At 41.2% G+C, this 27,390-nt stretch overlaps 1 protein-coding gene and 1 pseudogene across 5 annotated transcripts in view; one reads left to right on the forward strand and one right to left on the reverse strand.

The window, feature by feature from the left end:
- ENTPD7 (ectonucleoside triphosphate diphosphohydrolase 7) overlaps window positions 1-27,390 on the reverse strand; it is a 39,103-nt gene continuing 11,713 nt past the window's right edge. For all 5 annotated transcript variants that reach the window (XM_060100934.1, XM_060100941.1, XM_060100949.1 and 2 more), the window contains 10 exons: window positions 23,318-23,523; window positions 22,923-23,073; window positions 19,692-19,795; window positions 17,975-18,031; window positions 14,669-14,802; window positions 10,501-10,667; window positions 8,091-8,415; window positions 5,788-5,873; window positions 3,933-4,094; window positions 1-2,427 (listed from right to left, as the gene is read on the reverse strand). In XM_060100934.1, the coding sequence (XP_059956917.1) occupies window positions 2,196-2,427; window positions 3,933-4,094; window positions 5,788-5,873; window positions 8,091-8,415; window positions 10,501-10,667; window positions 14,669-14,802; window positions 17,975-18,031; window positions 19,692-19,795; window positions 22,923-23,073; window positions 23,318-23,523 (1,624 nt within the window). In that variant the 3' untranslated portion in view covers window positions 1-2,195. The remainder of the gene's footprint in view (window positions 2,428-3,932; window positions 4,095-5,787; window positions 5,874-8,090; window positions 8,416-10,500; window positions 10,668-14,668; window positions 14,803-17,974; window positions 18,032-19,691; window positions 19,796-22,922; window positions 23,074-23,317; window positions 23,524-27,390) is intronic.
- Window positions 8,893-9,475, forward strand: LOC132491915 (receptor-binding cancer antigen expressed on SiSo cells-like; annotated as a pseudogene).

A 27,390-nucleotide genomic window follows, 5' to 3' on the forward strand; every position in this document is an offset into this window, starting at 1 on the left:
ATGATAAACAGGTATCCTGAGTTTCTCAACTATAAAAAGAACACAATAATCTGAAAGGTTATCACGATGAGCAAATAATATACATAAAATTCTTAAAGATGTGTCTGGTACACAATAAGTGCTTTGCAAATGGTAGCTATTATCATAGCCAGGATGAAGATTAAGTTTTGAGCTAATTAGATTGGACTAATCACCACCTCCTCCATGCTTCAGTTTCATTCTGAGCATACAAATGTGATCACTGTTAGCCAACTAGGCAGCTTTTGAGATCTTTCACTAGATCACACAAGAAGACCAAAAATAGTATTTGGAAACCAAGGAGAGGGGAAAAGAGTTACCTGAGTAGGCAATGGCTAGCAAAACATATTATGACATTATTTATAAGCAGCATTCATAAGGCAAGGGGTCACTCACAGTACAAAGATAAGAAGTCAAAGAAAATCAAGGCAATTTAGAAACCTTAAAAATTAAAGGAAACTGCTGTGACATAAGCCCTAATGAAAAGTAAAAAGTACTTCCAAAGGAACCTGTAAGACTCTTTGCTGGAACCATTTTAATCTAATTTGAAAACAATTCAAGACTCATGATCTTTTCACCTACCAACCAAGAGTCAGTATACTTATTTTCAACCCATTTTATTTCTAGGAGGATTTGGATTTATTTTTCTTGGTTTTATGAAGCACTTAATTCCTTTCTGCTCCCAGTATGGAATTTATTTTTTAAGAATTCCACTTTCTTTTCCCTTTAAAGTCAAGGACCTTTCCCCTACTCATGTAATCCTAGAACTCAAAGCTAACAAAAAGGAAATCTGTTTTAACTCTGGGAGCATATTCTTGGGCAGGACATTTAAGGCTACATAGAGGAATGGTGATTAACGTATAAAGAAGGTTCCACGGGGATGAAAAAGAAATCCTTGTGCAATTTGAAGGCTAAATGCAGAGAAAAAGCAAAGCTCCTGAAGGGTAGGAGATAAAAATGTAATTACTATGGCTTTTCCTCTCTCCCCATTAATGGAAATGCTGTTTATGACCGAGAAATCTCTTAAGAAATATTCTGAAAGTTGCCAGGTTAACAGATTTATATTTATTCCAAAGTTTGGGATTTGTTTCTTTTCAAATATTCCAAGAGTCAAACTGAGAGAACTTCTGTTTCTCAGAAAAAACATTAATAAATAAGAGCTTGGATTTTATTGCCTTTGTCCACTCTCCTGATACTGTTCTTTCCTTCTTTAAAAACAATCCAAATGCATCCCTTCCCAAAATACATATTGATCTTAGCAGTGAAATAAAGGAACTCTTTTTTTTTGAATCTTCCCACATAAGGACTCATAAAAATAGGCCTAGAGGACAGTGACCTGAAACCAGACAAATCTAGGTCTCCAATTCCCATCACAGTTTCTCCAACCCTACAAGCACACTTAAGGTTCAAAAAGAAAAATTAATGCCCAAACAGCCTGTGAGGCACATAGACATGGAAAAATTTTCTATCCTGGTCTTACCAGGCATCAGATAAAATATTGTTAAAATCGTCAATGGACCATTCATTTAGAAAGGGTTCTAACCTTTTAAAATCACAAACTAACATCAGCAACAGTATGTCAGGGATCTTGGACCACACTCACAATGGCTTCTTTGTCGAGTAAGCAAAGAAGCTGTGTTATTTTGGTTGCCTGGAAATTCTTATTTGTTCCGCTGAACTGCAAAGATCTTGGATCCCTATTAAAGGCTGTGGATCTCCACATAAGTGATATCTCTGTTACAGAGAAAGAAGGGGCTGCTGCATTTGCTAGAATGTCTTCGGCTTTGAATCAGACGCTCCAAGTTTGGTTTCAACCAGACTTCCAGTGTGCCTAATGCCAAACTTCAAGCTTTAAGCAAGGGGAGAAAAGTCTAGATCCCAGGAGCACACCAAATCACTCAGATAGAGGAGTAGAAGCATGCTTCAATTGGACTAAAGTTGGTTCCCTTTGTTAGCACCAATCTCTCATTTAGTTCTTCATAGACTAAATTACAGCTTCTCTCAGAGAAGAGGACCTGGATATTGAGAATGAATTAAAGTAGGTATTAAAGTAGAAATTTCAAGGCCAAATATCCACAAAGTCAGGCAAAGCAGCATCTGAGGCCAGTACCAGAAAGTGGTGGAATTCAATGGGCAGCAATTCTGAATACTTGAGTTCCCCTAGAACCTGTCCAGCCTCATGGCCCAACCTGTACCCCAATCATGGGCACCACCTCCTCGATCCACAGTAAGTCCAATGGGGTTGAGGCTCGACTTTGTCGGTGGTGAATTCGGCGTAGCCGCAGAAGGTACAGGATGATGGCCAGTAGCACCACCAGGATACAGGCGAAGAAAAGATAGTGGTTGTACACAAAGGAGAGACGGAACCAGCTACCATGGGCCTGTCGGGAACCTTCCTGCCGTAGATCCCTAAGGAAGAAGGTGGAAAGAAATGTTAGTTTAGGAGAGAAATATTCATGCCGATTTAAAAGGGCCAGTGGTTTTACCTATTTACTCCATCCATGTAAACATGCTATAATACCAGCTCCACAGAGCAAGCAAAGCTGAAGCATGTCCCCAGGCCCAGAGCTGGTATGTGTGATTCCTTCTGTACCTTCCTTTCCCTGGCCTAGAGGGAGCCTCACAGCCCTACCCCCTCTAGAATCTGGGGGCAAAATTAGAAGCCAAAGAAATGAACAGTAAGACAAGACTGGTCATCTGTCAAATAAGTCTTAACAGTGACCCCATACCACCCTGGCCTACACAGTTTGTAAATATGGTGCTAATGAGAGTAGGGTGGCCCCTGAATCTAATCAAGAAATCAGAGTATATCTAAACCTTAAAAAAAAAAAGTTGCTGTGCTTCCTGAGGATTTAGGATTTATCTAGAGAAAGCTGTCACTTAATCAATTGTATTGTAAACCGAAGAAAAAATAGACATGTAAACCTAAGTGTAGTGATCTGTCTAGAACAGAAGCCCTTCTCTCACGGTCCAGATACCAGATCCATTTTCATTCTGTTTGACCTGCAGTGTTTTTTAAAAATGTGAATCTCCAAACAGAAAGACCACATATAAAATATGGATTTCTGGCTTCTCGACAAAGGAGAGCTGGCAGATGCTGGGACAGCACTTCTGCATGACGTTAATCAGCCTTTTGTTTGGGGCACATACTCTCCAGTTCCCCACTTCTCTCACCCGCCTGACTTCTGTATTGAGTTTAAAGAAACAGGCACCAAAGATTAAGAGTTCATCTTAGTTTATTTGAAATAGTCCAGAGGAGAGAGCACCTAAAAATTATCCCAAATATCTTACGGTACATAAGAGCAAGACATCCCCTAAAAGCATCTCAGGTCCTTTGTTCTAATTCTGGCCCACCAAAAAGCCTTCCAAGTCAATGATATGATCTCTAGAGTGACTCTACCCATTAGGAAAGATTGCTGTATAGGAACAACATATCCCAGTCCTCTAGTCAGATAAGATAGTTCCAGAGTAACTTTAGTTCATCAGTCAGTATCTTAGAAGTTGTTAGTAAGAGCTCAATTCTAAAGATTGATTTGTTGTAGATAAACAAAACTGAATTCCTGGGAACTCCCTGGCGGTCCAGTGGTTAGGACTTGGCGGTTTCACTGCCGAGGGCGTGGGTTCAATCCCTGGTCGGGGAACTAAGATTTCACAAGCCACGCGGCATGGCCAAAAAAAACCCACTGAATTCCTGAAATTGCAAAGAAGAACATACTCCAGACCAATAATTCTCAGACTTCTTTCTGTTTCAACATGCCTGGTAAGTAATAGTAGTTTCACGTGGCAGTAATAAGGGGAGTTTGGGTGGGTTTTTTTTTTTATTTTTTGAGGGGGAGGTTACTTAAGAAACCTATTCTGAGGCACCAACTAACATCCTCTAAGCTCAAGATGCCAGCTTGGTCAGTCCACTTTACCTGAGTGGTAAGAAGCGTGTTTTATACAAAATGGCTCCCAGCGTCCACTGAACCTCTCGGTCATAGACCAGCTGGGCTGTCTGCAGATTTGGGTAGTCATAGGGAAAGTGGAATCCTTCATGAAGAACTTGGTACATCCAAGCTGACTTAAAACACTGATATCTGTGTGACAAAAAATAATTAATTTTTTTTAAAGAAGAAAAAGAGGGACTTCTCTGGTGGTGCAGTGTTTAAGAATCCGCCTGCCAATACAGAGAACGTGGGTTCGAGCCCTGATCTGGGAAGATCCCACATGCCGCGGAGAAGCTAAGCCTGTGCACCACAACTACTGAGCCTGTGCTCTAGAGCCTGCAAGCCACAACTACTGAGCCTGTGTGCCACAACTACTGAAGCCCGCATGCCTAGAGCCTGTGCTCCACAACAAGGGAAGCCACTACAACGAGAAGCCTGTGCAGTGCAATGAAGAGTAGCCCCCGCTCGCCGCAACTAGAGAAAGCCCGCGCACAGCAACGAAGACCAAATGCAGCCAAAAATAAAAATAAATAAATTATTAAAAAAAAAAAGAAAAAAAAGAATTCAAATGCTTTCTGCTAATCCCACTAGATGTCAAAAAGACCTCTCTTTCCCCGTTTCACCTTCCTCACCTCTAGGTGGAGCCAAATCTGAGCTTCCTTTATGTTAACATTTACCACAAAAGTGAAGAACACCTCTATGCAATGTAACAACACTACTGTGAGTACGTTTTACTTTTCTTTTTCTTTCTTTTTTTTTCTAACAGCCCTTATCTTCAGGGAGAATGCTGAAATATCTACAAATATGATGTTTTGGATTTGCTTCAAAATGACTGAATTGTGGGGTGGGAAAACAGATGAAACAAGAGGGCTGGAAGTTGACAGCTATTAGGGGAGAAGCTGGGTGACAGATATTCAGGAGTTCATTATACTTTTCTATTTTTGTTTATGTTTAAATTTTGTTTAACTAAAACATTTACAAAATGGGAGGACTGATGAACCAAACTGGCAAAATATTGATATTTGTTGAAGCTGGGTGACAGTTACACGTGGGTTTCTGTTACTGTTCTTTCTACTTTTCTGCATGTTTGATATTTTAATAAAAATTTAAAAATAAAAAGACCACCACTTTTGATTTAAAACCACTTGGAGAGAACACTTTTTGGTAACCACCAGTTTCCCTTGGCTTCACTAAAATAAGCTCACTATTTTGGCCTCTACCCTTCAGAAAATCAAAATCTGAAATAACCAAATTCTCCTTCAACATAAAATCCAATCTGTACTATCACTCGCTCTCTCTCACTCATTGTTTATACACTTTTTTAAAAATTTAATTTCATTTAATTTTTTTGGCTGCGTTGCCTCTTCATTGCTGCGCACAGCCTTTCTCTAGTTGCAGTGAGCAGGGGCTACTCTTTGTCGCGGTGCTTGGGCTTCTCATTGCGGTGGCTTTTCTTGTTGTGGAGCACAGGCTAGGGGCACATAGGCTTCAGTAGCTGTAGCACGGGGGCTCAATAGTTGCGACATGCGGGTCCTAGAGTGCATGGGCTTCAGTAGTTGCAGTGTGTGGACTCAGTAGCTGTGGCGCGCAGGCTCTAGGGTGCGTGGGCTTCAGTAGTTGTGGTGCGCGGGCTCAGTAGTTGTGGCTCGCAGGCTCTAGGGCGCAGGATCAGTAGTTGTGGTGCACGGGCTTAGTTGCTCCGTGGCATGTGGGATCTTCCCGGATCAGGGCTCAAACCCACGTCCCCTACATTGGCAGGCGGATTCTTAACCACTGCACCACCAAGGAAGTCCCATTCATACATTTTAAGGCCACATCTAAGGGAGAAAAGGAAGTTACTCACTTGAGTCGATGCTCATCTGCATGTGATGAAAAGAGGCCATTCTTGAATCTCTGAGTGAGTACTGACCAAGCCATGCCACAGTAATCCTGGAACAACCACAGAGAAATGGTGCAACATGAAATGGGAGGCAAACTGTAACTCCACCACAGTCATAGCTGTTCTATTTGTAAAGTTACTTGTGGGCTACTAGTTGACAAAGGAAAACAGAAATGGCATATTCATTCACCAAACACAGTGCCAGGTCCTGGGCAAGGCAAGTTCCTGAACTCAGGCCACTGAGTGACTTGAGCGACCTGGGAATAGTCCTTTTTATTCCTATTCCCTCCACGTTCACTACGAAGCCTGCCTGACATGGCTCCTGAGCCTCTTAGGCTTCAGAGATGGGTAAGGTTAGGACCAGGAGTAGCAACATCAAAAGCCAAACAGAGCTTCATTCTATCCTACGTAGGACTGACATGAGTAGGTCAAACAGATGGAACAGAAAATGGTCAAAGATCTATCACTGGGACTTCCCTGGTGGCACAGTGGTTAAGACACCACCTGCCAATGCAGGGAACACGGGTTCAAGCCTTGGTCCAGGAAGATCCCACATGCCGTGGAGCAACATGCACCACAACTACTGAGCCTGCACTCTAGAGCCCGTGAGCCACAACTACTGAAGCCTGCGCACCTAGAGCCCATGCTCTGCAACAAGAGAAGCCACCGCAATGAGAAGCCTGCGCACCACAACGAAGAGTAGTCCCCGCTCGCCGCAACTAGAGAAAGCCCGCTTGCAGCAATGAAGACCCAATGCAGCCAAAAATAAAATAAATAAAATAAATTTATTAAAAAAAACAGATCTATCACTGGCCTGCCTCTGTGTTGTAATTCTCACCAAAGGAATCATTCCTTTTGGTTTGTTTAGTAAACTAACATTTCCTGCATGTCTACTATGTGCCAGGTACTATTCTAGGTGCCAGGGGGATCCAGCAGTGAATAAAACAGACAAAAATTTCGTTCCTTATGAAGCTTACTTTCTAGTGGTGGGGGACAGACAATAACCAAATATACATGCATACATATATACATATACACATACATACACAGAGTGGGTTAGATGACGTAAGTGCTCATGGGAAAAATAAAGCAGGAAAGGGAAATAGGTAATATTGGGGAGGGCTGCAATTTTGTATAGGATGGCCAAGGAAGGTGTCACTGGGACGATAACAGTTGAGTCAAAGTTAAAAAAAAAAAAAAAAGGGCAAACAAAACTACCTTTTACCTAGGAAAGAAAACATATTAAGCCACTAGCAGTTTGGGCAAGTAATAACTTGAGCCCTTTGATGTTCAAGGGAATAGGATTTGAGGAAGTTTTAAAATGAGAGAAAGATTCAGGCTATGGACACTTAGGGGATGCTGGAAAGGAAAGGGAATATGAGGGTATTCCTAGAGGCAAGGGCAAATACAAACCAGGTTTTCCTCAATATTTCTTAGGGACTGCCTTTAGAGAACAGAATAGTACAAACACTGCAGATATTATTCCTTTTGGAAGCCTTATACCAAGCGAACCTTAGAGAATTCTAAGAAAGCAGAAGGGAAAGAATAAGAAATATAAGAGAGGACAGATCTCCCCATAAATTTTTCTGATAAAAGAGACAGATATACAAAAATTAAAAAGAGATGAATCCAAATTAAAGCAGACACTGTAGAAAGCTAGCTAAACTTTTACCTGTCCAAATAACGAATGCTTTAAACCTATAAGATGCTTAAGTCCTAAATGTGCTCTAAGTGCATGTTTACTTCTTTTGCAATTTAAATGCACTATCATTGCTTTTTGCAACATCTTTTTAATATTCTAAGTGACCCTATACCATCCTGGCCTCTTAAAACTCAAGGTAAGAAAATGAAAGTGGACTTGCCCACCTGGGTGACATCATCTCCAAAAGCACATTACACCTGGGAACAACCAGTAAGGGAAAAATACCTGGAGATGACACTTTTGGCCACAAACGTTAATTAAGACTATTGGAAAGTTGGAGGAAAAACCATTAACCACCAGGACAATATTAGACCTGGGTGATAATCTGGGTAATAGGACACCCATGGAAACCTAAGCTTAATTAATTAGAAGGCAGTATAGCACAGCACGTTCCTTAACTTCTCTAAGTCCACCTCCTCATCTGTAAAATGAGGGCTCACAGGGCTCCTGCCAAGAATCCAGTGAGATCATGCATGCAAAGCCCTTCGCACGGCATCTGGTACAAAGTTAGTCGTACAATAAATGGCTGCTGCCAGGATGAGTCACTTTATTATTAATAATTTACCTGAGCAGCCTTGGCAAATGTTGGCCCGTGGTAGCGGCCACCGATGCGTAACACATCCTCTGTACAGTAAAAGAACTCGGAGAAACCGTAGAACTCGCTGTTGTTGAAGTTAATGGGAGACTGGTAGATGCCATTCAGCGAGGGCTGGCTGGTGCTGGAGCGAGCCAACAGGGGGCTCAGCATGGCCCCACAAGCCACCCAGTCCCCTCTTCCTCGGACATGAAGGACCTGGCTGTTCCTTTCCACCACGTCTGTGAGTCCCACAGGCAGACAGGGATCTAGAAATGGATTGTCGGGACTCAGACCTGTCTTCTGGCCCAGCAACCTGTCACAATGACAAAAACAAACAAAACACATCACTACTGTACTCAGCCTCCTCTGAGATGCTTCCCAGATGTCTTGTTATTCTTCTACATGACACCCCTAAAAACAAGGATGGAGTGGTACCACGTAGTTGTGTCACATGAACATTTAAATTATGCAAATTCAATTTAGAAAAAGAAAGAAATATGGCAGTGATTTTCTTCAACCTTTTAGTCAACATGTATATTTCCCAATGTATAGTGAAATTGGAGATGTGAATCTGCTGTTCTCCCTCTGGTCTTCATTCCCATTTGCCTGTTAAAAGTGAAAAGATCTCACCATTCTGAGCACAATTCTAATGTTTAAAAAAACAATCGGGAGGAGGGGAAGTGGGAAGGGCTGAGGAGTGTCCTGAGGCGGGGACCATGGCAGTGGTGCAGTGGCGATGGGTGGCAAAAGTGACTGAGTACATGCCCAGCTCTGAGGGGGAAGGGAGGGGCAGGTTTTGATTCCCACCATGGCCATCACATAGCTCTGGTTAATTAAAGTCTGTACTTGTCTAGCAACAGTATTCTCATTCCTAAAGAGATTAATATGCAGATCTGGCCAAAGATGGAAATTAAGTAGAGACCAAATAACTTGGCCAACTACACAGTTAATTATTCATCAGTTCCTAAGACAAATGTTGAAGAGTGGACTTCCTGGGATGAAGATGCACCCACAAGTGTAGAGATTGAAGGAGGGAATGGGAATGTGGCAACACAACAAAATGCTTTGGAACAAGTGAAACTACTTTAAAGATGTGACACCACCTATAAGGAAAACTCAGAAAATTATTAAAAAGAGAGAAACATTAAGTTTTAACATCCCAGGAAGCACAGGTTTCTCTATAGATTAGAAGATACACAAGATGAATAATCAATCTTCTGAACTAGGTAACTTAGATACACGGTAAAAAAAAATACCAATGCATGAGAAGAAGATGAGGCAGCCTCTTCCGAGGCAGCAAAAAACATGATACAGAGATAAAAGAGCAGCAAAACAACAAAGGAAGGAAATGCAAGAGGAAGCACAGTGGCTGAAGTTGGTGTGAAACTTTCACAGTAATTGTTCTTCAGATGCCACAGTGTCAGCAGGAGTGATATGAACTCCATAACCCAAGAAACATTTGTATGGATTTAAGAGTACTTTCAGAATACAAACACACTGCTTGGTTTTAATGCATTCATCAATCATCCAGATAACAGGATTCTCCCAAAGCACCTTGAACTCTTAGGAGTTTAGACTCAGAAAAACAAAAAAGACTTATGAGACAATATTTTCTTTAACATGCTCCCAATATAAGACAATTGACTACTGTAGAGAAATTATTACAAATGGGATAAACCAGTAGCTCTTCAAGCCACTGTTTCCAGCTAAACGAATGGGGGTAAATAGTTTTATGGTGGAAAAGAACTCTGCTCTCTATTATGCTTTCCTTTAATGTGCATAATGATAAAAATAATTTTAAATGCTAAAAAACCCACAACTATTTGTACATTATGGTCTAAATACTTCATCTGGTACACAAATGAAGAATCAGTGGTCTGTCCAATGCTGGAGGAAAAAATGTCTATTCTGGACTGAAAGAGAATATTTTAAAGGCTAATTTTGATTAAGATGGTTTTAATCTTTTATGCACACTATGGAACCTTAAGTCCCACGTAAGATGCAACTCCACTGTAATTCAGCAAACATGTCCTGCGCACTTCCATGTATTGATAGAATGAATTTCCAGGAGCTACGTTACACTGCACAATTTAAATTGGTGACTTAATTGATCTCACTTATCCTGTGATACCATATCTGAAGATGGGCACAGCAAGAAGTCACCACAATAAGCCACTGTACATTTTTGAGTCCTGATAACAAGATTAGAAGGCACTCTCAAGCAGATCAAGTGGGACTACTAATAGAGGGTCTCTAAAAGACGCTACCCCATTGGCAGGGGTGGTCAGAAAGGAGGAAGCAAGGACGTATCTATCTAGTAGGATGTAACCATTTTTTCCTAATATCTGCAGCCTGACAACATTCTATTTCAGAATCACAGATCCCATGTCAAACATACCTGTTTTTGTTAAGAGTTTCATTCATCACAAGGTCTTCATAGCGCTGCCGGGCAAAGTTGCCCCCGAATCCCAGAAAGGTTGTGACGTAAACCCTATACACATGTTCAGTGTGTTGCACATCACAGCCCAGGTTGAACTCGGCCAGCAAGATCTTTGCAGCTTCTTCCTGTAATACGATGTAAAGGGAACTTTACTTGTGGTTGACTTCTAGAAAGGTATGACACTGCTAATACACTAGATTTCATCTGCTATGACTACTCTTTAAAACGTCTTGTAGCGTTCTTTCATCCTCACAGTATTAATTTAAACAACGACATAAAATGACAAGACTACACAAAAAGGAACAAATCAGAGACTAAATAACAAACTAGAGACTAAAATACTTTCTGTAGTTAGATAGAAGGTAGAATCATTACAGATGATGTCATTATCTGGCGTGTACTTTTCTGATTTTCCAGTTCTCCAAAATGGGAATGTACTCTTTTTATAATCAAAAAAAAAAAAAAAAAAAAAATCCGGAGGCACATAGTTTTTTGAGGCAGAAGCCTGGTGTGTCTCCCTTTGCTATCTTTTTCTACTTCACCCAAAAAGAAAAAAAAAAATCCTTTGACAAAAATAAATTTAAGGAATTTGAGAGATCATAATGAGATCTATTCTATGGCTTTTTCTAAAACTATTCAAGATGCCTTAATACTCCCTGTGACAGATTTGAGGATTAGAAAAGTTCAATTTTATTGTACCTCTGTTTTTGTGGGGGTTTTTGACTTCAGGTACAGAGGCTGAATTAGTCATATTCCTCAGTTCATGGCACACTATCATGGCAAAGCCCCACTTTTGTTTTATTTATTTACTTTCTTTTATCCTCACACTCACTGCCATTCTGGCTCCTGCCACAGGCAACCATTCTAATGTGCTTAATATGTAGTATTTGTTTGTATGTATTGTTGCAAAATGGGATTGTTTTGAATGTATTTATTTTAAATTTCTGAAAATGCTACTGTGCCCAGCAATCCCACTCCTAGGTATATACTCAAGAAAACTGAAAACATGTCTACACAAAAATGTGTACATGAGTGTTCATAGCAGCATTATCCATAATAGCCAAAAACTGGAAACAACCTAAATGTCCATCAGCTGATGAATGGATAAACAAAATGTGCCATGGTCACACAATGGAATGTTATTCAGCCAAAAAGGGACTAAAGTACTGATATCTGCTACAACATGGATAAGCCTTGAAAACTTTTGCTAAATGAAAGAAGCCTGACATAAAAGGCCACATATTTTATGCTTCCATAGGCAAATCCATAGGGACAGAAAGTAGATTAATGGTTGTCAGGGCAGGGGAGAGGGGAATGGTGAGTAACTGCTAATGAATATGGGGCTTCTTTTTTTTTTTTTTTTGCAGTACGTGGGTCTCTCACTGTTGTGGCCTCTCCCATTGCAGAGCACAGGCTCCAGACGCGCAGGCTCAGCGGCCATGGCTCACGGGCCCAGCTGCTCCGCGGCATGTGGGATCCTCCCGGACCGGGGCGCGAACCCGCGTCCCCTGCACTGGCAGGCAGACTCTCAACCACTGCGCCACCAGGGAAGCCCATGGGGCTTCTTTTTGAGGTGATGAAACGTTCTGGAATTTGACAGTGGTGATTGCACAACTTTGTGAACGGTACAAAAAATTAGGTATTTAGGATTATTTAAAATGTTTAAAGTGCTATTGTGTTATGTCTCTTTGTTTCTTTCCTTTCTTTACTAAGCACAAAGATCCGTTATACTGCTATGTATACATCTAATTTGTTGCTTGCAAATATACTTTCTAAACCAGTGTTGCTTTCTAAGTCTGCACACACACAAAAAGCCATTTGTTTAAGACTTTAAGGCTCAATGCCACCTGTCACCTATTCCTTAGTATCAGAACCATGCCTTCATTTTACCTGTTGAATACATACTAACAAATATAGACTAAACAGTCTCATAACCTAGTTCCCCAAATCTGCAACCCCACCACAGACAATCTCTTCTGAGTGCCAAACCCACATTTTCAACATACCCAAAACTGAACTGCTTGGTGATAGGACTTCAGAGCTAGAGACCAGAAAGATACTCTCATCCAAACCATACCTGTGTGCTTAGCATCAACCCTGCCCTCTCCCCTGTGGTCTCTCTCTCTCAGTGACTAGGTTCTTCACCCTTTCAGTTACCTAAGCTGGACCCTCAGCATCTGGCCATCCCTTCCTGCCCTACCCACATCACCACATTACACTGTTTTTTTTACTCCAAAATATCCCTTGAAATCTGTCCCCTCCCTTCCATTTCCACTTATACTGTCTAGTTTAGCTCTTTAGCACTTCTCACCCAAGGTTCCCCGACCTACAGTTTTTTCTCCTGACACCAAAATTATTTTCTTAAAAAATAGATTGGGGGGCTTCCCTGGTGGCGCAGTGGTTGAGAATCTGCCTGCTAATGCAGGGGACACGGGTTCGAGCCCTGGTCTGGGAGGATCCCACATGCCGCGGAGCAACTAGGCCCGTGAGCCACAACTACTAAGCCTGCGCGTCTGGAGCCTGTGCTCTGCAACAAGAGAGGCCGCGATAGTGAGAGGCCCGCGCACCGCGATGAAGAGTGGCCCCCACTTGCCACAACTAGAGAAAGCACTTGCACACAAACAAAGACCCAACACAGCAAAAATAAATAAATTAATTAACGTCAGATGCAGGCTTGTGACATCCTCTGTCACACAGGGGAGGACGTAAGTCAGGCACCAGCAGATAAGCAAAGATTTCACTTTAAAAGAAAAAAAAAAAAGAAAAAAAATAGATTGGAACTCAGTCACACAATTAACATAGTCACAAAATTCAGAGCTGGGGACCTTCAGAGTTTAATTATTTCACAGATGATGAAACTTAGGCCCATATGACTGCCCTACTCAAAAACCTTTGCTGGTTCGCCACTGTCTACAGATAAAAAAGCCAAATCCCCTAGCATGACACCCAAGACTCCTTATGATCTAACTTCATCTTATCTTCCTAGCCTTCCCTATTACCACACTTGAAAATCCCATACTGCAACAGGCTATTCATCATTACCTGGACATTCTGGGCTCTTTGCTGTTTTCTGTGCCTTTGTGCATACTGTCACCTCCATGCAGATGGCCTTCCCTCAACCTCCACTATGCAAAAGCCTACTATCATCCAAGGCCCAGGTAAATACCTTACTTTCCACGAAGGCAGCATGGAAGGCTCCTATTCAAGCCTTTGCAAATGGGGTCGACCCTGCCAGTTCCCACATTGCTGTGGCTCTCTGTTTAGACCCAAGGTTCTCAACCAGAGGTGATTTTGCACCCCTAGGGGCATCTGGCAATGTCTGAAGATACTTTTAATTGTCAAAACTGGGAGTTTGGGGGAAGTACGGGCGTTGCTGCACCTGATAGAGGCCAGGGATGCTGCTAAACATCATATAATGCACAGAACAGCCCTCCACAACAAAGACTTATTCAGCCCCAAATGCCAGTAGTGCCAATGATGAGAAACCCTGGTTTAGATCAAATTACAACACTGTCATGGTCTGCCTGTTATCACAGGCTGTCTCCACTGATAGATTACAAGCTTTTGGGGGCAGTGTAACATGTCTTATTTCTTGCACATACTAGGTGCTAAAAAATGTTTTATTTCTTTTTCCTCTGTATGATGAAACTTCTCCCTCAAAATACATTTTTACATTCTAGTCAGGTAAGGAATAACAGAAGCACAAGGATGGAATCATCAGTAAAGGAAAGGGAATAACATTTAATTAACAAGTATGTAACAAATACTGTACTCCAGGATTTATATTATCATGTTTAATCCTCAGGCAGCTCTTCCAGATAAGTAGTATAGTTATAATTGCTAAAATGTATTAAACGTTATTACATGCTGGGCAGCTTGCTAAGTGCTTTATACACATGGTATTATTTCATCCTCACAACTTTATGGAGTAGATACTATTATTATTCTCTTTTTACACACGAGAAAACTGAGGCTCAGAGAAGTAACCAACCCAAGATAACACAAGCTAGCAATGATCTGAACCAACATTTGGACCCAGGCCATTTGGTCTAAGTCCAAACATAGTGCCCTTCCTTCTCAAAGACTGGCATTCCTAGCCACTGAATTCCCCCAAAAGGTAAAATACCTGTTGTGGAGAAAGGACAGAAGTTGAGGCAGGAACTTCATAAGCAATTTGGAGAGAGGCTCCTCCCATATCCAGTATCCCTACTGTCCTTCTGCGTCCTGTTGCCAATTCCTGGGGAGCCTCGGCATCTGATTCTGAAATAAATAAGGGAACAGAAGGGGTCTAGTAATTAAAAGCCAAAATTAAGTTTAAAGGGAAAAAATCCCAGAAATCCCTTAAAAAATTGAAAGCAGGGGCTTCTCTGGTGGCGCAGTGATTGAGAATCTGCCTGCTAATGCAGGGGACACGGGTTCGAGCCCTGGCCTGGGGGGATCCCACATGCCACGGAGCGGCTGGGCCTAGTAAGCCATGGCTGCTGAGTCTGTGCGTCCGGAGCCTGTGCTCCACGACAAGAGAGGCCGCAACGGTGAGAGGCCCGCGCGCTGCGATGAAGAGTGGCCCCCGCTTGCCACAACTAGAGAAAGCCCTCACACAGAAATGAAGACCCAACACAGCCAAAAATAAATAAATTAATTAATTAAAAAAAAAAAATTGAAAGCAAACTGAGATAAATTAATCTAACTGTACCAACTATATATTATACAGAGAAGAATTACTTTAAGTGACTTAAAACATGGTTATTTTGACTATGTATCTCTTGTAGAATATATCTTAATGACAAAAGAAACAAATAACTTAAACTGCATTCCAGTAGTTTTATTGGTAATACATTATGGGTATTATTATTTTTAAACAATTAAACATATATTATGAAATAAAGTTAAATAAATGTTTATGTAAATAGCTTTAGGAATATTCAGCATAAGAGGAAAAGGATTTGATTTTAATATAAAATCAAAGAAATTAAACAATAATCTTATAATCTTAAATATGAATTAGAACTATCACTATGAGATCATGATTTATTTTTCTTTTTTAAAAACTACACATTTCCTAGCTGTCCACTGAAAAGGCCTAGAAGCGATGATAATCCAGGAGCAATGAGCACCGCTATTGTCTAGACCACAATCTCTAAACATCATTTTCCACTAAAAGAAACAAGGGCTCCTTAAAAAAAATGGCTGATGCTAGGGTCTAAGAGTAGAAAAAATACAAGATGAGCATAGAATACCATGGTATGCCCATATGCCAGGGAAACAGAAAAGACTACTGGGATCATGTTAAAAGGGTACAAGAGCCAACTTAAAGGTGCTCCTACTGGCCAATGATGGTAAAATTTGAGCACCAAAAAGAATAATGATGTGATGGACTGCAATGCATCAAATAAATTAAAATCTGCAAGTTCATAAGGATACTGAAAAAAAAAATTCACTGGTTACCTTCGGAAGTTGCTAGGACACCAGCTCATTATTCAAAAACTTGATAAATAGGGCTTCCCTGGTGGCGCAGTGGTTGAGAGTCCGCCTGCCGATGCAGGGGACACGGGTTCATGCCCTGGTCTGGGAAGATCCCACATGCCGCGGAGCAACTAGGCCCGTGAGCCATGGCTGCTGAGCCTGCGCGTCCGGAGCCTGAGCTCCACAATGGGAGAGGCCACAACAGTGAGAGGCCCGCGTACCGCAAAAAAAAAAAAAAAAAAAAAAAAAAAAAACTTGATAAATAAAAGCAAAGAATCAAGGGTTCATTCTGTCTTTCCCATAGGAACTATATTTCAGGATAACCAAATGGCTAATGAAGAAAATTTCATTATATAAAAATCCTAACTGTTAAATGCAGAAAGAATGACAGAATTAGAAAAATCACCATTCTGCAACCTCTAATGAGAAAACAAATCTAAGTAACGATCACAATTGGCTGCTATAACCATTAGGTGAAAAGTGGATGGAAAAATTTTATAACAGATCAGATCAGACTGACAATACCTGAACCCTGAACACCTGTTCAGTCTTAACATGACTAAAAGTAAGACAACCAGATATTACAAAACTCCTGATGTGATACAGCAGGAAACAGCACCACCTATGATTTATTCTTGCCAAAAGAACTGAATCTGAGTCTAATCAAGCTTCTATACCTAACCTCCAGTTTACAGAACAAAAGCGGGGGAGGGGATGAAAAACATGTTAAAGATCCCACAAAGATTCAGTCAACCAAATCCAGAATGTGGCAAATTCATTCCATCAAGTGACCCAGTTTTGGTTGTTTTTTGGTTGTAGGGTTTTTGCTGTTGTTGTTGTTGTTGTTGAATGATTTGGAAAAAAGAGTTGGGGGGCAGGAAGGTTAACTGTTATAGATTAAAAAAGACCTATCGGGCTTCCCTGGTGGCGCAGTGGTTGAGAGTCCGCCTGCCGATGCAGGGGACACGGGTTCGTGCCCCGATCCCGGAAGATCCCACATGCCGCGGAGCGGCTGGGCCCGCGAGCCATGGCCGCAGAGCCTGTGTGTCCGGAGCCTGTGCTCCGCAATGGGAGAGGCCACAGCAGTGAGAGGCCCGCGTACAGCAAAAAAAAAAAAAAAAAAAAAAAAAAAAAAAGACCTATCAATCAAATATAATTTGTGATCTATGTTCAGATTCTGATCTGAACAAGACAACTACAAATAAATATTCTTGATGCAATTGGGGAACTCTCTACCTGTGTATGAGATGGTTGTTATCAATACATGATATTAGGAATTGTTAACTTTGTTAAGTTTAAAAAATGGAACTGAGGGGGAATTCCCTGTCTGTCCAGTGGTTAAGACTCCATGTTTTCACTGCTGAGGGCCCAGGTTCAATCCCTGGTTAGGGAACTAAGATCCCACAAGCTGCATGGCATGGTGCAGCAAAAAAAAAAAAAAAATCAAATAAAAATGGAACTGTGGATATTTCTGTTTGTTTGTTTTGAAACTCATCTATTAGAGGTATTACTGAAGTACATGAAGACAAAGTGATTATGTGTGGTGTTTGCTTCTAAAAATCCAGTAGGGTTACAGCAGAAAATAACACAACATCGTAAAGCAATTATACTCCAATAAAGATATTAAAAAAAAAAATCTAGTAGGGAAAAAAACCTGTGTTGTATGGAAGGAGTGTGGGAACAAAACAATGGCAAATTGTTAATAACTATTGAGACTAGGTAATGGGTTCATGGAGGTTCATTTTATTAATTACTCTACTTTTGTGAATGCCTGGAACTTTTGAATATTAAAAAGTTAAAAAGAAATAAAAGAAAGCAAATTAGGACTGGGAAATGAAGCATCTTAAGTTTTGAAAAAAGAAAGAAAAAAAAAGAAAGAAAACTCAAAATTAGCACTTACATGCTACTGATAGGTTATGACATAAACGTTCAGCCCTTAGAACTGTCATAAGAAGACAATACTACTCACCATCCTCATGGTCGAATCTTCCCAAAACAAAGTTGATTCCAATCCATGCATAAACCCCTAAGTAAGAAATATAAAAGCCCTTGCTTAATTCTCTACTGCTATAGCATGTATATACCTCTCCCAGGGCTGCTCTTTTCCTCCTTTTCTTGGAAAAAAAGTGATAACAGTATTTTATTCCACATTCTCAGTGTATGAATTTAAAATCTTTTATCTTGTGATGTTTTTCCCTTTTAAAATTATTTGCATTTTCTAAATTTCCTACAATGAATAGGAATTAATGTATAAAAATAAATGTTAAAAGATAAAATATCTTGGAGTTCTAGTTCTGGGCAAGCACACTCACCCTGTCTCCCCACTGACCACAAGTGTAAACTCTGGATAGACTATATGGAGCAGCTTTCTGAGAACTCTGAAAGTAAATGGTAGTGGGCACACTGGGACAGAGATCAGACTTTAAAGTACCACCAAAACCACAGTTAGTTTCCCACTTTTCCCCCTCAGATACTGCCTGGCCTGGACTCAAAATCAGCTTGAAATACAAAAGTACACACCAGATGTGGACAGAAAGAACTTCAAGACCTTGCTTTGTGGTCCAAGGATCAGAAAAGGGGACTCCAAAGGTTCACAAAGAGTGGTGAGAAATTCCCTGCTTTTTAAAAAATTCTGTTCTCTCCTACTCCAGGCAATCCTGCAACAGCAGAGGTAGAGACTGGGTAGATGCCTAAACCTCTGAGGGATGTGAATCCTTCTTTCTGACCAGAGGAGCTACAGCCTCAAGAGCTGGGGCAAATCCCTATTGCTTTTTTTTTCTCCCTCTGTCCTCTACCACTTAGCCTTGGCTACAGATGCAGTCATGGGAAATGCATGGCAGAGTGGGCAAATTAAATCCCTGGCTTTCTGACCTAAGGACCATGAACGTGAACCTCAGGGAACCAGAAAGTATTGGGGAGACTGTGGAGAGTGGGGAATAAACTGGTGTAGGAACTCCTGGGCTCACATGCATGATCTGACTCTAAACAACATATCAAAGCTTTTGAGAACTGACATACTGGCTAGTCAACACATTTGTATGGGCTGTGCCCAGGTTCAGACTGGCCACTGGCTGGCACACACATGGGACAAATCCAAATAGCCATGCCAAAGCTTTGAAAAATGAATCAGCAGAATCACAGCCCACAGAAGCCAGGTCAGAACTTAAGGCTTGAACCTAACCAGTCTACTAAGACAAAAATTAACATTCTCTTTATGATTGAAACAAGACCCAGGGTCTAACAATGTAATATTCAAAATATCCAGGATACAATATAAAATGACTTGTCATACAAAGAACTAGGAAGATCTCAACCTTTCCAATCTCAAGGGAAAAGATGCCAACCCTGAGATGACACAGGTGTTGGAATTATCAAATAAAGCAGCTATACAGCCAGGAAATAAGAGCAGTCTTCCAATGAATGGAAAGATAGAAAGTCTCAGCAAAGAAATGGAGTAAAACCAAACGGGAATTTTAGGACTGAAAAAGGAAATACTGAGATTGAAAAAGGTGAATCTTTTCCTTTATGTGAACTGCAACTAGAAGACAAAAGATTTTCTGTTTTTCAAGAAATGGAAACATAATTCATCATACAGGCCACATTTGGGCTACATGAGAACATGCATTCAACTTCACCCCAAAACTACAAACCCCAAGTGCAAGCTTTTACTCCTCAAGGCCCAATACCTTCCTGCTTCCCAGAGATCACTTCTGCCTGAGACTGAGAAAAGAGGAAGTCAAACTCCAGAGGTAAATCTTTCACTAGATCAGCCAAGATAGCCAACTGCTTCCTGCAAGAAAGAATAAAAAACCTAAGAGTTAATGGTTAGACTCTCTTCTCACAAACAACCTCAACTTGACCTTCTACTTAGCCTTGTTAGACCTCACTGTTCACCTACCCGAGACACTTGATCCCTGCTTCTGTTTGGTACCCCCTTCGAGATTTCAAAGGTTTAAAATTACTCAAAAGTGGGCTTCCCTGGTGGCACAGTGGTTGAGGGTCCGCCTGCCGATGCAGGGGACACGGGTTCGTGCCCCGGTCCGGGAAGATCCCACATGCTGCTGAGTGGCTGGGTCCGTGAGCCATGGCCACTGGGCCTGCACGTTCAGAGCCTGTGCTCCACGACGGGAGAGGCCACAACACTGAGAGGCCCGCGTACCGCAAAAAAAAAAAAAAAAAAAATTTCATGTGCTTAACCTTTGACCCAGCAACTACATTTTAAGACATTTATTGCAATGAAATCATCAGATAAGAATACAAAGAGAAAAAATACGACAGCATTATTTATAACAATGAAAAACTGGAAATAACCTAAATGCACGTACATCAGTAGTGACTGGCTAAATAATTTATGGTATAGTCATGCAATGTAATAGTACACAGATGTTAAAAGAAATGAGGTCAATTTATATCTGCATGTATTGACATGAAAAGATGTCCAATATATTTTGAGTTCCAACAGGTTACAAAACAGTACATATAATATGATCTCAAATTTATGTTAATAAACAAAACACTCTTCATGTATTACACAGGATAGGACAGAACTTCCACTTTCTAAAATTCAATATTGTTTCTTTATTAAAAAAAACATTTATGGCAAAACATTGACAATTGTTGAAGCTGGGTGGCAAGTAAATGGGGATTCATTCCATCATTCTCTCTACTTCTATATACATTTGAAATTTCCCATAATAAAGTTTTTTTTCTTAAATTATCACTTTGTAATTCTTTAAAGGTATTTCCATTACAAACTAAAAAGGCAGTGGAACAAATTCTGTTAGTCTAGGCCTTTGGCAAAAAAATAAAACCTAGTGCTAATAAATCCAAAATACAGTCCAGGGGATTCAAACCCATTTTGAATATTGCTCACAAATGCTAATAAATTAACAAAGCATTAATTATACAAAACAGGTTCTTGCAGTGATTGTTACACTTATGTCAACAACTATAGCTACCTTAGAGGTAGCAATGATTTCATAAGCCCAGGGTAGATCTTGGCATTATTAAAAGAGGTGATCAAAACCAAGTTAGGGCTTCCCTGGTGGTGCAGTGGTTGAGAGTCCGCCTGCCGATGCAGGGGACATGGGTTCGTGCCCCAGTCCGGGAAGATCCCACATGCCGCGGAGCGGCTGGGCCCGTGAGCCATGGCCGCTGAGCCTGCGCGTCCGGAGCCTGTGCTCCGCAACGGCAGAGGCCACAACAGTGAGAGGCCCACATACCGCAAAAAAAAAAACCCAAAAAAAACAAAACAAAAAAAAAACCCCAAAACAAGTTAAAGGCGAGTTCTTTAAAAATTCTTAAAATATTCAGAGCTTCCATGATAACAGGGAACATCTTAGACAAATGGGGTGGAGCTACACAGTTGGTTTTGTTTAAATAGAAACTTCTTTGACAAACAGAGGAAAGGCTGGGCAGTGCCAGGAGATAAGGCAATCCTCTCCTTTGCTCCAGACAGTCAAAATGTGGCCATTTCATCACCCTGATGGTTGGCTCTGCCTTTTTGACCTCTGAGTCAGCTTTTTCTCTGGCCCTCCACCCTCTTTCCTTGTTTGTGAGACCTTAGTCCATTCACAGCCCTGTGAAGTGGCACCACGTATGTCATCCATACTCTTCACATGGTTTCTAAAATTTTGAATGATGTATTATTTATGTCAAAAGCAAAAATTCTAAATTGCACGTGTAGTATGATTACAATTTTGTAGAAGTTACACATAGATATACAGAGAGAAAGGAATAGGACCAAATGAAACAGTTTTGATAGGATAGTAGAATTATAACTTCTTTGTTTTGATTTTAAGATTTCCTTTAATGATGTAAGGTTCTACAATAACATTTTAAACTTTAGTTTTAAAAATAAGTAAAAACAAACAAACAAACAAACAAATTTAAAGACCAAGATGTATGAGAAAACAAGGAGCTAGAAGGCCTTTCAGATTGACAAATGGCTACATAAAATAATCTGCTTCTCAACAGTAAACCAGTAACTCTGTGTCTGAGCAGAAGGAAAGTAGTCAACTGGAAGAAGTGTTGACATACATGTCTGGCACAAGGAGAATGGAGCCCTACACACATGGCAGAGGTTTTCATTGCTGTTGGCCAAGTATATGAAATGAAACCTTGTGGAAAAGGGAAGTGCTATTTAACAAGGAAAAACATTTAAGCTAGTAAAAAATACCCGATGACTATGGGACTGTGAACATTGCAGAAGGATGGGTGCTCAAGTTAAGGGAGCTCATTCCTACCTCAAGACCATAATAAGTATGGAGGGGTCAGGGAGGTGTCAAAAGGGAGAAATCACAAACAAGGAGGGGTCTGACCTAAGCATAGCTGCTGCCTCTTTGTCTTCCTCCTCTTTCAGTGAAGGAAGAAGGATCAGGTGGCAAGAAGCCAGGCTAAACTGCCAAGGTCAAGTGGAAAAGACTTAACCAGCAGGGGTTGAAAAAAGTGGTCTAAAGCAATGGAGGCTAAGCTTTGCAAGTAGCACCAACTATCACCAGGGAGCCAGGCAAAGTTACAGAGAAAACCCCATTCCTACCAGAGCCCCCAGGTACCCAGTCCCTCAGGTGACCCTCCTACTACCCTTCTGAAATTACGCTCCCCTTCTAGGTGCCTCATGACCCAAATTTATTACATCACCACTGCTCCCAACCCTCAATCAAAATTAAGAGTCATTACAACCATCTCAAATAGATATTGATCCCAAAGAAGCAAATGACATGGAGGTGTGATCAACTGATCGTGGAATAACGGGGTGTAGGAGTGGCTCTGCTCTATTTTGAGCAAGAAGTCTTTTAGTGCCACCTGTCAACTCTGTGTGCTGTACCCACATCCTGCCTTCAGACCAGGGAACCACAGAGAATAATGTATGAAACTGCACTTTCAACTCCTGGGCCACCCACTCTCCTGCATCTCACCTCTCAGAGAGAAGCCTCATGCCTGCTGTGCAGAGGATGTAAAGGGGGGTCTCCTTGTGCTTCCTCACAGGCACATGAGCAGCAGCAAAGCTCAGCAGAGGACGAAGGTAATCGCTGGCATGTTCTGGAGTGTCTGCCATTGCAGAGATTCCTTAAGTAAGACAAAATACTTTCTTTAAAGAGCAGAGCACATAGACTCAGAAGACTGATACCCCGTAAGGTTCTGTTTAAGGTCCTAAACATTTATTTCATAAGAGTAGGGCAGCAATGAATGCCTCCCATTATCCAGAACCTCCAGAAGAAAAGGGGAGCTTTCTTTCTCCCTCTTCTCTTCTGTCCTCTCATTTCTGTAGCAGATCAAAGAGACTGACAGTGAAATACATTCCATTTAGTACCTGGCTTGATTTTTTTAACCACTGGTTGGCTGTTACGGTCTCTCATCTGTTTGATGTCCAGCAAGTCATGAGGATTCCCATTATGTCTTGGCCAGAAGTAAACAAAAATCCGAGAGCCACTGCTGCCACAGTCCACAACAAGTCCATAATTTAGATTTGGGTCCTCAGTGTCAGTAGCTTCAAGATCTCCTACTCGAGCCAAATACCTAAGCCGGGCAAAAAGAGAAACTAGTGTTCAGCAAATAGCACCACCACTTAACTCATCATGTTCGCGAGTCTTCATTAAGTGCCTGCATGTGCCAGGCACATGGGACTACACAGCCTAACAAAGGAATGAAACAATATTGACCATATTTACTGATGTATATGAGGCAACAGCTGGTTTATACTGAAATTAGGTAACCAAAAGACTCCCCTAAGTTTGGGGGTAGTTCTGAAACTGGCCAGGGTAGCAAATCTTTTACTAAGCATTAAAGGACTTCTAGGCCTGAGTAAATACGGAGCCACTAAATTTGAGGGTGGTTTGCTATGCACACTAGATAACTAAAGCAATTCTAATAATTTCTTTTCTATTTATCTATCCTTTCTGTATATAAACATGAAGAACATGGCGGAATGATATCTGGCTGGCAGCAGAAAGACGGAACAAGTAAAGATGTTACCACCAAAACCCCAAGGTTTGAGTCTCAGCTCTAGCACTTGCTATGTTTTGTGACCTTCAGGAAATTACTTCTCTCAAGCTGTTCCCTCATCTGTGAAATGAGGGTAGTTAGGCGTCTCTGCTCTCAGAGAGGCAATGTATGTTGAACAGTTAGCACAGTGCTGTGCAGCTACCTCTGCTCTTATTGTTACATAACTACTGGGAGAACAAATAGCAGAAGACTCTCTGCAGAAAAGGGCTGAAATATCCAGAAAGAAAAGATGGCTAAAAGCTGGTAAAACCCTTCTTCTGAGTGATGAAGCTTTTTTTTTTTTTTTTTTGCGGTACACGGGCCTCTCACTGTTGTGGCCTCTGCCGTTGAGGAGCACAGGCTCCGGACGCGCAGGCTCAGCGGCCATGGCTCACGGGCCCAGCCGCTGCGCGGCATGTGGGATCTTCCCGGACCGGGGCACGAACCCGTGTCCCCTGCATCAGCAGGCAGACTCTCAACCACTGCGCCACCAGGGAAGCCCTGAGTGATGAGGCTTTAACAAGTATTAAAGTTTCCTCAGAGTGTTAGGGTCTGAAAAGTACAAACGTCACTGATGACTCCTCTTTAAAGGCTTCACCTGAAGAGGAGCCCCGTGAGAATGAGAATGGCTTTTAGCTTATTATTTAAAAAAGGAGAGCTCTTTCTTGATGCTAATATATAATGCATGGTAGGCAGACTAAAATTGTGCCTTCTAGATTCTTTTAAATTTGAATAAATATTACCATAGGTTGAGCTAATAATTGAATGAATATTCTGAAAGTAATGTGTGAATTTTTTCAAGGAATACACCTAAACTCCCTTCTGCCCTATCATCCAACATTGTCTTTAGAGCTAACGCCCAGATCCCCAAGACCCTTACATAGAACCCTTTAGAACTAGCTTTTGTGAAGCCTGAAACTAATATAATGGGGGAGGAAGGTTCTTTTACACAAAATATTCAACATTACAAATACAAAAGGGGCCCATGTAAGTGAGGGGCCTTGAATTGCAGGTAACATTCCCTTCACAGTAAATCCAGAGAAGTAAGCCATGTGTCATACCTCTCAGAACAATCTAGCCTGTGTTTACTGGTGATTTCACATTGCTACACAGACTACAAAGTTCCTTATTTTGGACAGAAAAGCAAACTTGATGAAAAGAAGACCAAGTAGAAACAGTTCTGAAATCAAAAAAGTAGAGCTGAGTACCTTTCCCATTCTATAACACTAAATGCATTTTTTTTAAAAAGAGAAGAACATATATTTGAGCTTCATTACAATGCTGTAAATTATTGCATAGGATAGGGTCAGGTAGAACTTTTTTCTGGATCTGATATGACAGTGAGTTGCGGGAAGTGAAGCAGATGGTAGAAGTCTGTTACACACGAGAAAGTTTACAGACCTAAAGATTCCATTCCACCATACCACAGACTTTCCCATTCTAATCAAATGAATGGGCTGAAATGGGCTCACAATCCACCAATCAACTCATAACAGCTCAATTCTATCACAGGAAAGCTGGGCAGACATCTGTGTGCCACAGACAGAAAAGAAATAGGCAAGATAATCCATCTCCAGCCCAAAGTGACTTTTCATTTCTCATCAGCAATCTTTCTGCTTCACAGATCTTTATCTGCTTTCCTTCTCTGAAAACCACCCCTTCTACTTCTCTTTGACAAGATTCTGGATCCTGTCCCCTCCTGCTTAATGAATAACTTTTTCCAGTACAGTGGTTCTCAAAATTTGGGGGCTCAGGACCCCTTTATAGTCTTAAAAAAATTATTGGACCCCAAAGAGCTTTTGTGGTACATCTATCTATATTTACCATGTTAGAAAATAAAACAGAACATTTAAAAATATTTATCTATTTATTTTGACACAATAGCAAACTCATTACATATTAACATATTTTATGAAAAACAGCTATTTTCTAAAACCAAAAAGTTAGAAGAGTGGTATTGTTTTAGAGTTCTGCAAATCTCTTTAGTGTCTGGATTAATAGAAGATAACTAGATTCTCATATCTGCTTCAGTATTCAATCTGTTACGATAAGTTGTTTTGATTGAAGTATATGAAGAAAATCAAGCTTCACCCGGATATGTTGTTGGAAAAGGGAAGGGTACTTTTTAGATCATTGGTACTACACTGAAACTCGACAAGTGGAGTTTCTTAAAGGTTGGTTGCAATGTGGAATCTAAACTCTAAGAACTTTTCATACTATTACATTAAAATGCACTGGTCTATCTTTCACTTTAAATTGCTTTTACCCATGCGTAATGTTGTCACATCATATACTGGAAAATACTGGTTCGCTGAGCTATGCAAATCTTCTTAATGTTGACACATTTCATTCTACCAAAAAACCACACACATTCATTAATATCACTACCAATTTTATCAAAAAAGTCTTTTAGGGCCTCCCTGGTGGCGCAGTGGTTGAGAGTCCGCCTGCCGATGCAGGGGACACGGGTTCGTGCCCCGATCCCGGAGGATCCCACATGCCGCGGAGCGGCTGGGCCCGCGAGCCATGGCCGCGGAGCCTGTGTGTCCGGAGCCTGTGCTCCGCAACGGGAGAGGCCACAGCAGTGAGAGGCCCGCGTACAGCAAAAAAAAAAAAAAAAAAAAAGTCTTTTAAGTATTGGGAAGCTATCAAACTCACAGTGGCAGATACAAATTTCCCAAACTTCTAATTTTCACTTAAAAGCTCAAATTTTATCACTGGCAATAAATACTGACAGTTATTTTCCTTAAAGTGACAGGTTTTTACTTCATTCATTTTCAAGAAAATGTCTATGAAATACCCACATCTGAAATCTACAGTTTTTCTGACAGTTATTCTTTCAAGTGAAAAATAGTATTCCATGACTGTGTTCAGCTCACAAGTCAAACTGCCTAAGTGCTTTTCCTTGAGACAACCTGAGTATGCAACAGAAGTGCTTAATTCCTAATTCCCATTTTGTCACACAGAATATTAAAAAGATATTCTTAAGTGGAATTAGACTTTTCTTCCCACTGCAACTGTGTGACAATGAAGACTACCATAACTACTAGTATAATTTGGTGCTCTTATCTTTTTTTTTTTTTTTTGCGGTACGCGGACCTCTCACTGTTGTGGCCTCTACCGATGCGTAGCACAGGCTCCAGACGCGCAGGCTCCGGACGCGCAGGCTCTGGACGCGCAGGCTCAGCGGCCATGGCTCACGGACCCAGCCGCTCCGCGGCACGTGGGATCCTCCTGGACCGGGGCACGAACCTGTGTCCCCCGCATCGGCAGGCGGACTCTCAACCACTGCACCACCAGGGAAGCCCCTGGTGCTCTATCTTGATTTGTGCTAAGGCACCAGCACTTTTACCCACCATTGCTTTTGCATCATCAGTGTAAATGTCAACTTAGTGAAAAAGG

Source organism: Mesoplodon densirostris, chromosome 1 (genome assembly GCF_025265405.1).
Source record: "Mesoplodon densirostris isolate mMesDen1 chromosome 1, mMesDen1 primary haplotype, whole genome shotgun sequence".
Taxonomy (NCBI): domain Eukaryota; kingdom Metazoa; phylum Chordata; class Mammalia; order Artiodactyla; family Ziphiidae; genus Mesoplodon; species Mesoplodon densirostris.